This window comes from Lissotriton helveticus, chromosome 1_1 (genome assembly GCF_964261635.1).
Source record: "Lissotriton helveticus chromosome 1_1, aLisHel1.1, whole genome shotgun sequence".
In the NCBI taxonomy this organism is placed as follows: Eukaryota; Metazoa; Chordata; class Amphibia; order Caudata; family Salamandridae; genus Lissotriton; species Lissotriton helveticus.
Genome location: NC_136057.1, coordinates 2,088,161,814 through 2,088,178,521, shown reverse-complemented (window position 1 = coordinate 2,088,178,521; position 16,708 = coordinate 2,088,161,814). Strand labels below are relative to the sequence as shown.

The following is a 16,708-nucleotide window of genomic DNA, read 5'->3' as shown; positions in this document are numbered from 1 at the left end:
ACTTCCTTTCACTGGGAGGACTGGGCAAAAAAGAGTTTGGAAGAAAGGCAAAAGAGGGCAATCCAGGCAATAGGTAAACCTAATGGATCAAGCTCAAATACAATGGAAATATGGGTTTCAAATCATTTCTGCATCCTGCTCCAAACGGTAAAGAGAACAGACCCAAGGCATCTTCAAAACAGAGCATACTACCCGCATCGTGGTTACTAATGATTATTCTGTCAAAAAGAAGGGTTTTAGGTCGTCAGGGAATAGATTATTCTTTATCCGATGACAATCTGATTCCTTACTCAGACAAATCCAAAAATGACGAGACTGACACAGCAAAAACACCCTGGTTCATAGCTAAGTCAGTGATCAAAAATATGGTAGTCCTAGTTTGGCCAAGAAGAAGATCTCCCTCTTTGGAATTGCTAGACGAGGCGTTTCCTTCATCTCAGGTTGAGATTCTGGCATGTTTGGGCCCAAAGAGGCTTTCAGTAAGTTCACGTTTATCAGTGAGTCCCGACATCCCCTGTCACAGCTGCCATTTGAACATCCTTCAAAGATCAATGCTTCAGCAGGAAGGTAAGACAAGTGATACCTGGGATGTCCTACTCCGCTCATTTCAGTCTGTTGTAACCACTCTGGCATACTAGTTGAGCAAGCTAGACCAGCAGGTAGATCTCCGTAACACTATGATTGCAAAATTGGAGGATTAAATTCACTGGTACAGCGTGCCCAAGCAGATGCAGCTCAACCAGTTGCATCCTGATAATGCTGCCCGGTCCTTGACAAGCTGGCATGCCTCCCGGGCTTCCTAGACTTGGTTCTAACAGTCATAAAACTGCAGATGAAGCCTGATCCTTGAGCCACTCAAAACCCCACTCTTAAAAAAACTGGCTAATTACTCCCCTAATGGCCTGCAGCACTCAAGTCCTCACAATAATGCTGGACAACATAGGAACACTAGCATACAATCCCTAACAACCTGCCAGTTAACCACAGCAAGTTCGATCACCTCCCATCAAACCAGCTCAACCATTCAGCCTCTGTCCAGCAAGCCTGCTTCTAGCTCTGGTCTTGTAAAAGATCAACTTATGAACAGATAATGTAAGAGACTGAGACAATCCCGTAATAAAAAAACCCATCAAAGGTCCTCCACCAGCACAGACTGAAAAAGTCTGTTCCATCTTCAGGTCGCTCACTAAGTCTCAAGAAGTGGCCAATGACCCACAGGAAGAAGAAGTGTTGCCCATTGGACCAAATATTGCCAAAGAAGTTAACAACAAATCAGAGAATTCCAAACTCTCACTTCAAGTCACGATAGGTCTCACACCCATAGGCAGTTTTCAACTGCTGACCAACTTAGATTGTGAACAGAGAACAAGCGAGGGAATCTGCCAAAAAACACTCAACAACTAATGAGGCTAACTTGGCAGACACACCCCATCCAACTAGAATAACTACCACTTTCTGTGGTGATAAAGGGGACTGCAAACCACATCTGAACAATCTATAAAGAAGGAATGGTACCTAACCACCGCTTAAATACTAATCAGAGGGCCCCTTCTCAACTACAGGCAAAGATGCAAGACCCATTCCTCAGGTTACCATAAAACAGAAATCTTGCATAGATCTTAGCTTGCTGCCTACAAAGCAAACATCGAAGGCTGTCTGTCTCTCTAAAAAAAGCTGCAACCTTATCTTTACACCAAAATACAAACCGAGGAGTCAATTTGATAAATACAAGAGGAACTATACTATGCATGGGGCAGAAAAACTCTTCTCTAACGCACATCAAATCATCCAACATCCACTCAGTCACCCTTTTAAACTCCTCAAACCCCACCAGGGAAGATGCCACAGTCATCTACCTGCAACTGGCATTCTGGCGGAGCAGGTGTGGGCGGAGAAGCAGGCATTTGGAAAATGTGGTATTCAGATCTCCTGTGAGGTGGTTGGAGCTTACCCCCAATTTCTTATGTATCGCAGCCCTGGGAAAGGCCACTCTTCCCCAGTTCAGCCAGGAAAATGGGGCAAGCAAGATCAAACTAGGGGGCTTGAATCGAAAGAGCAAACAGAGCCAATGTCAGTTTTAAAGGGGCTCGGAGCCACTCGGTCTCAATGATAAGTGGTCAAGACATCAGCACAAACAGACTCTACGAGGCACAACAGCCACAAAGTCAACCTCATCATGCCACAACTGATTGTACTTGGCTTCCAGGCGCCCTGCAACCAGATCCATATAGGCACCGGAAGTACTGACAGAGTCATTTCGCTGATCCTTAGATCCTTACATTATATCCTTCCACTTTGAGATTTTCCAAGAAACTCGGTCCCTAGATGCTCTAGAATTTCTGCCATTCGTGGGGTTCAGCAAGTCGGCAGTCAAAACTCAATTGCTGGGCTGGCCTGCTGGGGGTCTTGCCATCTATGTAGTGGCTCAACTCGTCGCTAAAATAGAAGAGATCAACATTGACCATCCTAACTTGCAAGCTGTAAAACTCTTGAAATGCCCACCACCTAGTGTCAACAAACGCATCAATATCCATATTAACACTTCTTAGAGAGTCAGAGGTCTTGGCACCCAAAATAGGATCAAGGAGAATTGAAAGTACTGGGACTACTTCAGTAAAAGCCCATTTAAAGAACTTATACCACATATTAAAAGTTGTTTATGAGTGAACAGATTACAGAAACTTAAAGACCATAAATTGATGAGGTGTGTTTTATAGGCAATCCCATGATTAACATCTTCAAAGACATTGATACAACTTATTATAACATGCATGGGTAGAGAGTTCATTGGGAAGTTATTTAATGTACCACTCCCTTTCTTGGTCTTCTGTTTGAAAACTCATCTCTTTCACCTGTTTCCCCAATATGATTGTTCTGGACATAAGGTATTTGACCCTTGGTGTAACCGAGGGTCAAGCCTCATGTGCTCTTCCTTGAAAATTAAAATAAATGTTGTCAAGATTGAGTGGTTGTGCACTATGGTATAGAGTTCACTGATGGGTTAGAACACTGCCTGTCTTTGTGTTTTGCCCCTCCCCTTGCATTTTAACCTCTCCTCCCAAGACATCCAGCCCAGGCGTCCAAATGAATAGCAAAGATTCTCAGGGTGCCTTCCTGTGGCTACTTCCATGTTTGGCCCGGGTAATTCCTGGGAAGGGACTTGAGCACAACCCATGCCAGAGTCTCCCCCTCACATGTTTCCATGAATGACTCAACTGGATCTGCTGGCTAGCACTTTGGCCTAATTGCATTCCATCCTCTGACCCACTGAGTGATGCATTCTCAATCTGGTTCCCAATGCTACCCATGTTGACAGGCTATGCTATCACAGCTCCTGGGTGGATCCCACAGACCCATGTGTGTGTGTCTGTTGATTCTGTGGTTTGCTGTTCTTTCACTCTTGGATGCTACTTACTCCAAATGCACACTAAACATTTTCTAGGCCTATGAGCTAGGCAGAATCCCATGGAATAGCATTTCTTCGAGAGATCCCCACTACATTTGTGATCAAACTGAAACTGGCATGTGCTTCCTGCATGGCCCTTTGTAGGTTTCCCTATGTTAGCCTAATTGTGCATGTTGTCTGCAGCATTTTCCTTGGCATACATTGTTATGTAAACCTGCTTGATTTTGTTCCACACTGTACTTTGACACAGGACCTACATATTTTTTTGTGTTCTGTTTTTTTCCTGGGCTTTAGTCTAAACATAACAGAAAAGGTCAAACAACAATGCCCCTTGTTATTCTCTCTGGTCTGGCACTATCACCTAGACATAACACGAGAATGCAGCTGCTGTTTTTGTAAACACGTTTTGTCATATAACCGAGCACAGGAGTTTTAGTGGACACAGTGAGCGCGGGTTCTGGAACAAGATTGCCACGTCAGCTGAGGTGTAGAACGTCCAGCTGTGTATGCTAAGTTACGGGGTCTGCCACTAATTCTAGAGATCTTTGATATATAATCATCTAGCTTCAGTAGAAGGGAGGGGGTTTGGGATATTCTGTCTTATAGCATGATAGGCTTTTATGATATATTGTTTATTGACCCTGCTAACAGTATTTTTAGTATGAATTTGTTACCTAATTGTGTCAGGAATACTGCATTTTAAGAATAATCGTTTGAATAAATATTCTAAACTTCCTTCGTGTCTCGTGTTTATTTTATTGTGGATGAGTACGAGTGAGAGAATGAAAGGGTGTGTCCTGTTACCGCAATACCTGAGAGGATCAAGAGTGTTGTGTTCTGGGGTGCCAATTCACTTGTTTCTCTGGTAAGGTTAGGAGGGCAAGTGATGAGCTATAGCTAGTCGGACTTGGACTCATAGGTACTGAGGTAGTATGGTGACCCTAAACGCCAATGTTCTATGATCCCAAGCATAGTTTTCTGTGCCTTTTCCTGCAACAAAATGTTACATAAGTCCCAGTCTTCCATACAGTAGGATAACATTGATTTTAAGGTCTCCCAGTGATTTTTTTGTTTTTTTACATTTTCTTTAAGAAGACAGACCTCTTTTGACCATTTAAGAATTTTATTAATTTTGGTGTCATTTTTAAAAGTATTTAATTTTTTCTATTAACAAGTTGGTTTGGGTATTTCTATGATTTATTTATTGAGCTAGTTTTCTTTTGGTGTTGTTAAATATAACATGCATTCTAAAGCATTTTCTCTCAGACAAATACTTTACCTTGTGCCAAAATGCGAAGGATACACCTACAATATAGTCCTATAGCCTGCCAGTGTGAGTTATACCGCCCATTAAAGGCCCTTTCCAGCATTAATAAGGGAGCAGGCCGTTAATGGCCAATATTGCCCATATAAGGCAGGCTATAAGGTTATTATGACAATCTGGAGCCTGAGGGGGTTGAAATTCAGGATTGTAAGACCTTTTGTTCAAAGCTATTACTGTGAAAGACAAACATTGTTCCGGGTTTTACCAGCCATTAGAAGGCCGGAGCGACTCCATTGTCTTCAACGGAGCGCTCAGCATTCCAATATTCTAATATAGCCTTAAAGCTCGCTGTACCAGGCTATCCTGGCCATTTAAGGCTCGCTTCAGCGTCTGGCTCTAAGGTTTTAATAATGGTCCCATAAACAGCACAATCAATGTGAAAAAATTGCATTGGCTCAAACAAAACAACCCTATATTTCTTTTCTTTCACCGTCTGTATTGGTTTTGTATGTAAACTATTGTGCACTATACCTGTGCCTCGGTACTCCTGGTCTTCGCCAACTGAATTGGGATTTGATGCAATTCTGTTGCAAAATTATAACGTAGACCTCCTCGGTTTTGTAAGTGGGTTTGGGGTGTATTTACTCGGTTACTTCTAGTTTCAAGCCAGGAAAGGACCTGCCTGAAAAGGATGTAAAGGCAGAAACAACATGCAAACATAAAACAGGCATTTAACATTAATAAATTCTATTTCAGGATACCAAGATTTGAAGATTTTGATGTTTTTGTGTTATAAAGAGCAGTAATGCAACGCATTGTCCATTATATACGATGTGCTATAAACAACAAGGCCTATTTACAAGTCCCGTGCACCCCCGGGGCGGCATTTTTTATATGGGAAAAAGTGACACACTGGCAGCAGATGGGGCATATAAATAAACCCCAATAGCTGTTACTTTTTCCCAATCCATGGTACTTATGGCCTCATTTACAAGGCCCTAGCAGCATTTTTATGCCACCAGAGCGTCACTTTTCTGATGGGTGGTTCAATGTGCCACAGCATATTTACAGGGCCATGCAAAACCACTTTACATGGCTTTTCATGGACTTGTAAATATGTGCCCCTTTCATGCAAAATACTGCGTGAAAGGAGGGTTCCATGGGTGTCGTTGTGGGTGTTCGCAAACAACACTTATGGAATCTGAAGCATTCCCAGAGTTATGAGGAATCGTAAACCTGGGAATGCCTCAGATTCTAATGCCACCCCATGGGCCTTATTTATGAAGGCCTTGCGCCGCCGGTGCGTCACTTTTTCTCATTTTAAAAGTGGCGCATCGGCGGCGCAAGGCCTTCATAAATAAGGCCCCATATAGGGAGGAGCAATGAGGAGAAATATCCTTATCTCACCTCGTTTTTTCCTCTTTCTAGGAGGAAATGGCATCCATTGACTGATTTTGTGTAGAGAGATGTCCCTTCCTGCACAAAATCAGTCATCCCCGCAACGCAGGCACCCTTGCAACATGGGCCAAGGGTGCCTGGGTTGGTGCTAGGCTGCTTTTTCAATGCCTGTGCATGGGTAAGTACAGGAATGCACCGCATTATTGTAAATAAGGCACATTCCTGCATTTTTAAAATGGCGCAGCGCTGCAAAATTTCTTGTGGCACCGCGCTGTGCCATTCTATTGTATGTTTACCAGCGAAGTCAGCCTTGCTGGCTTCCCTAATCATGACTTGCAGACCATTCCCTGTTTCAGTCGCGAACGTTCGCCTCACTGACTTACCAAGAAACAAAAATAGTTTAAAATCAGATTGCCCTTTTCCTGAAATGGATTACTCAAAGACCATGATTTCATAGTTTCAAACCGGTCTTTCAGTCATGTTTTATATATGTGTTACATATATGTTACATATGGTTTCCTGATATGTTTGCCCTATTGTGTCCTGGTGCAACAATATATCTTCCTCTAATTTGGCTCTGAAGCTAATCAAAGTCTTAAATTGTTTGACCATTCAGTGGCATAAACACATAGTTCAGTACCATGTCTAAAGGGGTGATGCCCAGATCTACATGTCTAACTGTCACCCACTTTCAGCGTTTAAGAATGTTGTAGTTATTGATAATCTATGCTTGGATTTTGAGATCTATTGTGACAACATCCACCGGATGGGCCCTTTAAATGGCAAACTAACTTAGGTGATAAACTGAAACTGTTCAGAAACTGCCAAGAGCAAGATCCCCGCCTTCCTTGCTCAACTGTTCAAGCATTCTGGCATTTATCATTGGTGTACCCACATGGTTCTCTCCCATTCCCTTGTTCTCTTGAATATCTACTTAAGATGAATGTTCTCTTGTCGGAGCCAGCACACGCCTAATGCATCCATACACCAATAACAGCCAAATGCACTGAAGCACTCGAACTTTATTTTGGTTTGTTGGTGTAGAAATTAAATATTCCACCACATAATACCAAAATACACACAGATGACATGGTACATTTTCAGGCTGGAAATAACCTAAAAACAGTAACTATCATTGATAGGTAGTCAATGATAAACACTTGAACAAACAGCCTAGAGATCATAATTTCGAGGCACATGGGCTATTAGCTCAACCGAAATCTGAAGCTCTAGAAGATGGACTCGACTGACTTACATTGATCCTGCAACATATCTGACATTTATACTGGACCTACACGCGGGTGGCAAAGCCTTTCATATATTTTTCAAACCTGCTAATTTTTTCATGCACCATCCCGACAAGTTTTGCCATTGCGTATTGTAGCCGTAGCTTAGACCACCACATCGGTGTTGTGGAGGACATGGTATCATCATCTAAGTATGGGCGATTGCCTAAACATTTCAGACTCCAGCTACTCGGCTAACACTGGAAGAAACCTTCTGGCATGCAATGAATCCTTGGAGGCGAAGCCCTATCAAGCCGCCCAACTCAACTGAGTGCTCAAAAGACATGTATGAGAGGCCCTGACCAAACTGAACATGAAACCAGGAGTCAGTTTTTTCAGAGCCCTCACATTGGTTAAGCATCTAAACAGTGCACTACTGATGCTTGAAAAACACACCAGAAGCAAAGACGGAAAGAGGATGCAGTCTGGTTTACAAATTGAATTATTTACATAACAAGAAGTTAATAAAATACGCTTTCTCAACCGCATAATGGAATCATGCTTAAGATATAACCTCAAGAAGGATCTACCGTGTACGATCAGGATCTGTAGCACGTAATAGTACTGAAATAGTGGCGAAAATCTGCAGTAGATGACGACTGTACTTCTTTTTGGTCTACCCCAGAACTAGAGTAATGTAGTAAGAGCACATTTTAACAGATTTACCATGAACGGTTTTCAAATATATGCAGACAAATGTTTACATTATTACTACTGGTTATTCACAAACTATTTCTGCAAAATGCTAGATCTAGAAATGTTTCCCCATGGAAAAGTTATCGCCGCCTAATGGCATTCCCTCCTGGTTTTGTACTGTAAATTATTGCCTGAGAGAAGCAGAGATGAGCCACATTACTTCCGAGCACAAAAAACTAGAGGGGGGTAGGTGGCAGATGTAGAAAAAACATTTTAATTAGGGGTACCAGTGGCCAGGGGTGCCCAAGGGAACCAGATTAGTGGGAGTCAGATGGAAAAGTAGAAGCTATCTTTTGTTAAGTCAAGGGGTGTGCAATGATAGTTTCGGGTTGGTTCCCAAGTTCCAAAGTCTGCAGCTCTTCCTGTAATGCCACACCCTCTTCCCATAAAATTGAGTCATTAGATGACACAATTTTATTGAGGCAAGTACATTCCCGTTCTGATCTGCAATGTACCAATTAATTGCACTCTGTGAGTTGCATTTATGTTTCTGTTGTATTGAACCAAATGGATTAATGGTTTACCTGCTACTCTCAGGACACCTTAGTTAAAGTTTTAACTAAGGTAAACCACTGAATGGACGATAGTTTTCTCAAATTAAGCACAACCACGGCCGAGCTTCTCATTACCCAACGCTCAACAACCACACAGAACTATTTCTTTACTCAAGGGCTGTCACAGCTTGGACATCCACATTGAGTCAGAACTCTCTATTGCTGGCCAGGTACCTAAACTAGCCAGCTCCTGGTTCTGGCAAAGAAAGCACCTAGGGAAAATCCACTAGACTCCACATTGCTGTAGTCATGGGGTTGATTCAGTCACGCCTTGACCAAGAAAACTCCATCTATTTCGGTCTAGCAGATAAGCTAATCAAACTGCTCAAATTGGCACCAAACACCAAGATAATATTTTTCCCTCACTTAGCGGTCTTGACTGGCTTCCAGTTAGAAAAAGAGTACTAAATAAGATTCTGGTGCTGGCCTTTCCCCTAATTTCCTGGCTGTTAGATTTCGACTTGATATGATGCAACAGCCTTTAAAATTATCAGGCCAATGGCTATTTGATGTTCCTAGCACTAACACAGTTTCATTCAAGGGTAGGACCTTCTCTGTTGTTGCGGTAGAAAAGTGGTAGAAATGTCCCTTTAAGCTTCGCTCTCTGTCTTCCCATATCCTGGAAAAAGCTCAAAACCCTGCTTTTTAATGAATAAAATCAGCTGTTGGTTCCTAACTAATGCTCCATGGTTTTTTGGGTTTTCTTGTTTACTTTTATGAAGTTCTGCTTTAAGTGCACCCCACAAATATCAATAGCAGAACATATCTCAGTGCAAGATAATGGTATTCCCCACAGACGGCTCCTCCGCTGAGGCGGAGGAGCATTGCCACACTGCTCGCAGAGTAAAACAAAAATAGAAATAAAATGATAATAACCTTGTTATTATCATTTTATTTTTCTATGCTACAGGGCTTGGCTGGGGCAGGGCGGGGCTGGGGTCACAGGTGGAGGAGTGGTTTGCACACTCCAAGCGCTTATAACTGCTTGGCCGGCCGTCTTGGCCCGGCCAAACAGTAATGTACACTTTGCTTGTTCCCCACCAGGCTGTAATACACAGCCTGGTGAGGAACATGCAAAGGCCCCCATTTCCCAGAACCCCGGCGCTCAGACCAATCATAACGCTGCACTGAAGCATTGTGATTGGCTCTGGGGAGCCTGGCTGATTCCTGGTTTGGATGTCGCCTAGAAGAGAAGCAGCAATGCGGCGGCAGTTTTAAAGGTAAGGTACGTTTTTTTAATATAAATTCCATCCCACCCTCGCCTCACTACCCTGTTACCTGTCATCAGCCACTGGTTTTCCCCAGGCTCGTTTATTTATCACATCTCCAGCGGTATTCAGAACAAGCCCATTAGTGCCTTATAATTAGTCATAAGTACTTTGATAATTAACACACTTTTCTATAGACATACCTTGCCTCCATAACTGCGGCACCGTAAAGTTCATTGAAGGGGGAGAACTGGTACACCTGTCTTGCTGTCACTTCAGTGATAAGAGGACCGGAGTCTGTGTGCTTCATCTCATATGTGTATGTGGTAGCTCCTCTTATATTCTTAACATTCTAAATTCACAAAACATATAAACTGTAAGATGTGAAGATGCACAAACATGAGCTCTCCAGAAAACTCCTAGACACCCCTTACCTTTTTCAAAGAAGGATGAATCTCCACATAGGCCATGCCAAGGTTCTGCACTACTTTGTCCTGGCAGTTGTTTAGATCAGTGGATTTCACAATAATAAGTTGACCTGACCTTTTGTCGTTGTGAATCACATACCTTGTATGACAGACACCAGAGATCCCCTCCTATGGGAATGAAAAAAAACTGTAAACATATGAACTTTAAACCAGTGTAAATGGAATACATGGGAAACACAATACATTCTTTACAAGTTTAGTTGTCTGGACTGATCCACCAACCTCTTGCAAGTCATAGACAATGTGCTTGTTCTTGATGGTGACCTGCAGCAGGTTCACAATACCTCTGTAGATGTTCAGAATAGTTTCAGAAACATCAACTGGGGCATAAATGGCTCCGACTTGTCCATGGTTGTATTCATACTTCACAGGTGTGCTGAGTTGAGCAGCAAGATCCTGGGTCAGCTTTGAGGAGCGTGTGAATGGATCCTTGGGCCAGATGCCATTGTACTCTTTGATTTCTGGAGATATCATCTAAGAGCAAAGTAGTATTTACAAATGTTTAGCCTATATATGAATGAATGTTTATTAAGTATAACGTAAATACGATTTCAAATTAAATGTATGATAATTCACATACTTTGACACGTTTGACCATGACATTCTGAAACAAAGACTCTATGAAGCCGGCATAGAGGGAACTGCTCTAGACTGGATCGCGTCCTACCTTCGAAACAGAACTAATGTCATCCATGCCCCACCTTTCTCGTCCAAAGCAAGGGTCCCTCAAGGTTCTATCATCTCGCCCATGCTTTTCAACATCTACTCTCAACATCTAGTCATTATCAGTACTGATCAATAAATTTCAGCTCACATGCTATAACTATGCAGATGACACACAAATACTCCTTCAACTGGAATGCCCCAAAGAAATTGAAAAATCACAAATTTTCAGCTGTCTCAGGGCCGTGGATCAGTGGATGACTTGGAGCCATCTCAAATTGAATGCTTCAAAATGGAAATACTCACGTGTGGCGATTGGAAACATTACAACCCGCTTGCCGCATGGCCTAATAAACTGGGATCACTGCCTATAGTATCAAAGGAAGGAAGTGAGAAACCTCGGAATGACCATCGACTCCAAGCTGTTGATGAATTCCCAAGTGGACAAACTAGCAAGATCAAGCTTTGTCACTATAAAAACGCTGCGACAAATTTTCCCTCATTTGGGATTTCCAGACAAGGTCCAAGCTATCATCTCCCTTGTTCTTTCCAAACTTGATTACACTGATAGACTCTACCACGGGCCAGGTTTAACAACCATGAAAAGAGTACAACGGATTCAGAACTTGGCTGCCAGACTACTCTTGCAAATCAAACTGCAAGTCCACATCTCCCTTGCCTTGAAAGTCCTGCATTGGTTACCGGTTGCCAGAAGATCCACGTTCAAGCTGCTTTGTATCACCCACAAAGCAATACATGGAATGGGACCGATCTTCATCAGGAATAAAATCACCAAACACATTCAACAGAGGAACCTCCACTCTAAAGGAGCATCTCACCTCAAAATCCCAAGACACAAGAAAAAACCCATGGGTGGCACATCCTTCTCTATTCAAGCAGCCAAACTATGGAACTCTTTACCCCCCAACATAAGATCCACCGACAACCACCTTATCTTCAGAAAACTACTCCAGAATTGGCTCTTCGCCACATAAGCACCATAAGCAAACAGAAATTTACAGCATATCCCTCTGTATAAAAGCATTTGTTTTAACTATAGATACGTACATATCTTTGTGTATTGCTTTGTATAAACATGGAGAATAATTATGTTGTTGAGAGAAAAAAGAAATAATAATAATAATAATAAATAGAAATCATCGTTGGTCTATATGTACTTACTTCCATTGTGACTCTACGTACCTTCCATGTACTTGGATCTGTGTGTCTGTTACTTTTCTCCTGAAAAAGCATATCCAATGCACTACCCTATTTCTCATCCTGTGCCTCTATCAATATCTTTAATCTACATTTACTTACCTCCTTTATGTATCTATATACTTTCAATGTACTTATGGATCTATATATTTATCACTTTCTCCTAATTTAGCATTTCCAATGCACTACCCCATTTCTCAGCCTATATTTCTCTCAATATACCTTCTAGCCTAACCTTCTGACTCATCTCAAACTTCTTTCTACTATTCTTTCCAATGCACTACCCTATCTCTCATCCTATACATTTATCAATATATCCTCTACATCCACTCTCTCATTTATCCCAAACCCCATACCACTACTATGACCCCCAAAATAACCCTTTCTAGACTCTCTCCTTCTCTACCACTCCTTGCATCATCTGACACCTCTTTTACTAACCTTTCTAAACTCTTCCCTCTGACTCCTCCCTTTCAAAACTCATTTTTACTCATCCAAAAGCCTCCTCCTACTGCTAAGTCCTTAAAAAAAATCCTTCACTCTTTTATCCCTCCACTATCCTTTTCAATCAAAATTAACAGACTAACATGTTCACTTCTCAAATTCCATATTCAACTATACTAATTCACCACTAATCCTTTATGGGTTCCAGAGTAGCGTGCTACTCGCCAATAAAGCATCTCAACACCCCATCAGGGTTACAAGCGCTATATAAATGCAAACCTTTGCCCTTTTCTACCCCTCCCCAACCATTCTCAATCCAAATAACTGACTAACATATCCACCAGTAAAATTACTTTCATGTTTCACCATACTAATTCAACACTAATACTTACACTTCAAAATCCCATCAGGGGTAGCAAGCGCTATATAAATACAAACCTCTTTCCTTCTTCTATCCCGCCACCTACCCTTCTCTACCCAAATAACTGAATAACATATCCACTACTCAAATTACTTCATATTTTACTATACTAATATTCAACACTAATCCTTTATGGGATCCGGAGTGGCGTGCTACTCGCCAGAAAAGCGCTTTAACGCCTTTCAAGGGTAACAAGTGCTATATGAATGCTAACAGTACTTCCCCTTTTATCCTTCCGCTTTCCTTCTCACTCCAAATAACTGACTAATATCCACCACTGAAATTACTTTCATATTTCACCATATTAATTCACCACTAATCCTTTATGGGCTTCCGGAGTAGCGTGCTTCAACACCCCATCAGGGGTATCAAGCGATATATAAATACAAACCTTTTTTCCTTCTCTATCCTTCTGCTATCATTCCAAATCCAAATAACTGATTAACCTATCCCCCACTTAAAATGTACTTGCATATTTTACTATACTAATTCAACACTAATCCTCTATGGGTCCAGAAGTAGCGTGCTACTAAGGGTGGGCGCCCGATTCGGCTACGCCCACGGAGTAGGCGTAGTGTTGCCTTCTACGCATTTTGCGTAGACAGCGTAGCCGGCAACACTACGCCCACTCCGTGGGCGTAGCCGAGTCGGCCGCCACCCGCCTCCCTCCCGCCCTCCCCTAGATACATTATTTAAGCTATTACAGTGATTAAAACAATATTAAAGCACTTACCTTGAAACAAAAGCACTTACCTTGAAACAAATGCGCATGCGCGGCAGCCCGCGCATGCGCATTGGTATCCAGGAAAGGACGCTATTCAAAGAGGGAGCCCCGGACGAGCCCCGGACAAGGTAAGTGCTTTAATATTGTTTTAATCACTGTAATTCCTTAAATAATGTATGTAGGGGAGAGCGGGAGGGAGGTGCGTAGTGGGGCTACGCGGAGTGCGGGAGTGGGCGTAGCTTCTCGCCCTCTCCGCGTAGCTCCGCGGAGCCCCACTACGCCCCACTACGCCCAGGGTTACGTGCTACTCACCGAAAAAGCAATTTGACGCCTTGTCAGGGGTAGTAAGCGCTAAATAAATGCAATTACAATACAATACAATATGTTTATGTAAGTATAGGCACCTGTGTAATATTTTAGATGCTAGGACTCAGCAGATTAAATGCCTCCCTTTAGCTGGAGCCCTCTCCCTTTAAAAGTTCAAATTCAGAATGCATTTTCTGCATTCTATATAATTGAGGCATTTAAGTAAGTAATATCTTTGATTATGTTATACATCCCACCCTCCAAATACAGTATAATCAAAAATGCTACTTATTATCCCACATCTATGATGTCATTTTTATTGTTGACCTACACAAATATTGAAGCCAGATTATAGAGAACCACTATATCTTCAAAGTATAGGTAGAATCACTAGGGTTACATTTTAAATATTGCTGAAAAACTGTCAATTTATTTTTCAGATGGGTGATACTTTACATCTCCTTGTGTTTCACGTTGGAGTATTGATTCATATGGCTGCATGCAGGTAGTACATTCTCTACTTTTACAAATGTTTAATTTATATGAAGCACCCATATGGCGTAAGTCAGATTGAAAAAGGCAGTTGCAACTGCCGAAACGCGACTCTGATGTGTCCTCAAGCATGGGAGCTCTGATCCATTAAATAGGCTATTTTTCTTCCATGACATTCTCTTTTTCTCATAAATGGGCAGAGGGATATATTTTGATATTGTAGTGCCAGTGATGGCACTAAGCACTGTGCACCACCAGCGGTTTGGAAACACGCCAGCAACACTGCAATCTTTCTTTTATATATAATAGTGGTCGTTTGGTGATAATTTTCGTGTCTGCCAGGAGCGCGATACAAGGACCTGCTCTGCAAGCGTCCTGGGTCTTGTTGGCAAAAACCAGGACCGCCTCGGGAACAGAACGGGCAAGGGGCCGCTGTTGATTCCCTCCCTCTTTACGGCCAGGTTTGTGCTGACTCTTAGGGCTCGGGCATTGGGGACCAGAGGGAGCTTTGGACACGGTTAATTTTGGAGTCACCAGCTGCTACACGGCTCCCCATTTGCTGAGCAATTCCGGCGCTCACATGAGCAGTATCCGTTCCTGCTGCTGTACTTACTCCACCAAGTGCATGCTGGGAGCTGTAGCTGGTTATGGAAAACAAGGGTACCCAGTTAAGCGAACCAGGGATTGTAGTACATGTAAGAAAGACAATGGTTCAGGGGTGGCCTAATTAGATCCAAAGACAAGCAAGGAGTTATTTTGTCTAGAAACTAAATCAAAAGGGAGCAGAGTAAGTAGGGCAGCATGTGTAGTTTTAATTACAATTAGCAGAATCAAATTATGAAAATACGTTCAGGTGCTCATATAAGTGACAAGGTGTGTAACGTGACTGAGTGAGAGTGAAAAATACACAAAATATCACATGGACAACAAAAAGAATTCCCCAAAGAAATATATACAATGAGGGGATTTTCATTGGGGGTCGACAACGTTTCGATCTTTATTGAGTCAAGATCATCATCAGGACAGGGTGAGCAGTCTGAAACTAGAGTAAAGGTAAGCTTAGATTAGCACTGCGCCCTACTGGATGTTTGGTTAATACAGTGCTTCTGTGCTCCCAGTGTCAGGGTAATAACAGTTGACATGCATACTGTATTTTGACTCATAAATGCTAAATACTAATTAGTCCCAAGTGTTCGGAAACCAGAGAAAAGCAGTTGCGACATGCGGGGGCATCAATCATTTATAATGTGAACATCGCACTAGGCGCCGCATTGCGCAACTCCACTTACTATTTTATAAAATCAGGTAAATGCACAGGGGGAGTGTCTTCTAAATCGGGTCCTAAAAGCAAGCAAACAGGGCATAATAAGTGTCCACATTTGTGGGGATATTGTACAGGGGGAGTGTCCGTAGAACTCTCAGTTGGTTTCAGGGGGTGGTGATTGCTTCACTTGAAGTTGGAAAGGATCTGGGATGAGCAAGGGGAAAGGGGTGGTCCAGCCCGCTTAGCTATGGCTAAAAAAGTCTATATTGTAATTGATGGTATAATTCAGTCTCTTACTTTGTGGTTACTTTGCAGAAGAGATCCTTCACAATTTTAATTAATGCGTTCCAGGTGCTTGTGTGTGCTAGCTCTAGGAGAGAGTAATAAATCAATGCCCACACTTGGTTCTGGTTAGGGGAATGTATGATTATACAAACACAATTGGATCATTCTTACTTGGGTCAGAGTTGAAGGGATAATTGGGATAGCAAACTGGGTCAGTCTTCTAAATCAGGTCCTAAAAGCAAGCAAACAGGGCATAATAAGTGTCCAAATTTGTGGGGATACTGGAAGATTACCACCATGCTTAATTAGGTATGAACTGAAGCGAGTATACATTAATTTAGACCGTAGTCAGTCATTTTCAGTAGATTCTTACGAGCAAGCATAAAGCATTATTGACTGTTTGGAAGGGTACTAAACTTTCAATTGTTAAAACCGTGCTGAGGGGGCCGCTATCGTTTCAGCTGACAGTTTGTGGTGCCATGCGGAAGCTAAACTGTGTGATAAAATTATATACATATGAGGCACTAAAATAATTACCAGTTCAATTGTTGAAATGCGCCTCGGGTCGTGATCTGTAGAGAGAACCGACGG

The 16,708-nt window shown here is 42.2% G+C and overlaps 1 protein-coding gene across 3 annotated transcripts in view; it reads right to left on the bottom strand.

The window, feature by feature from the left end:
• The window catches only part of LOC144756098 (vitellogenin-A2-like), a 607,161-nt gene that overhangs the window by 434,618 nt on the left and 155,835 nt on the right, over positions 1–16,708 (bottom strand). For all 3 annotated transcript variants that reach the window (XM_078645640.1, XM_078645649.1, XM_078645632.1), the window contains exons 4-7: positions 10,523–10,774; positions 10,247–10,408; positions 10,016–10,164; positions 5,202–5,352 (exon numbers count right to left, since the gene is read on the bottom strand). In XM_078645640.1, the coding sequence (XP_078501766.1) occupies positions 5,202–5,352; positions 10,016–10,164; positions 10,247–10,408; positions 10,523–10,774 (714 nt within the window). The remainder of the gene's footprint in view (positions 1–5,201; positions 5,353–10,015; positions 10,165–10,246; positions 10,409–10,522; positions 10,775–16,708) is intronic.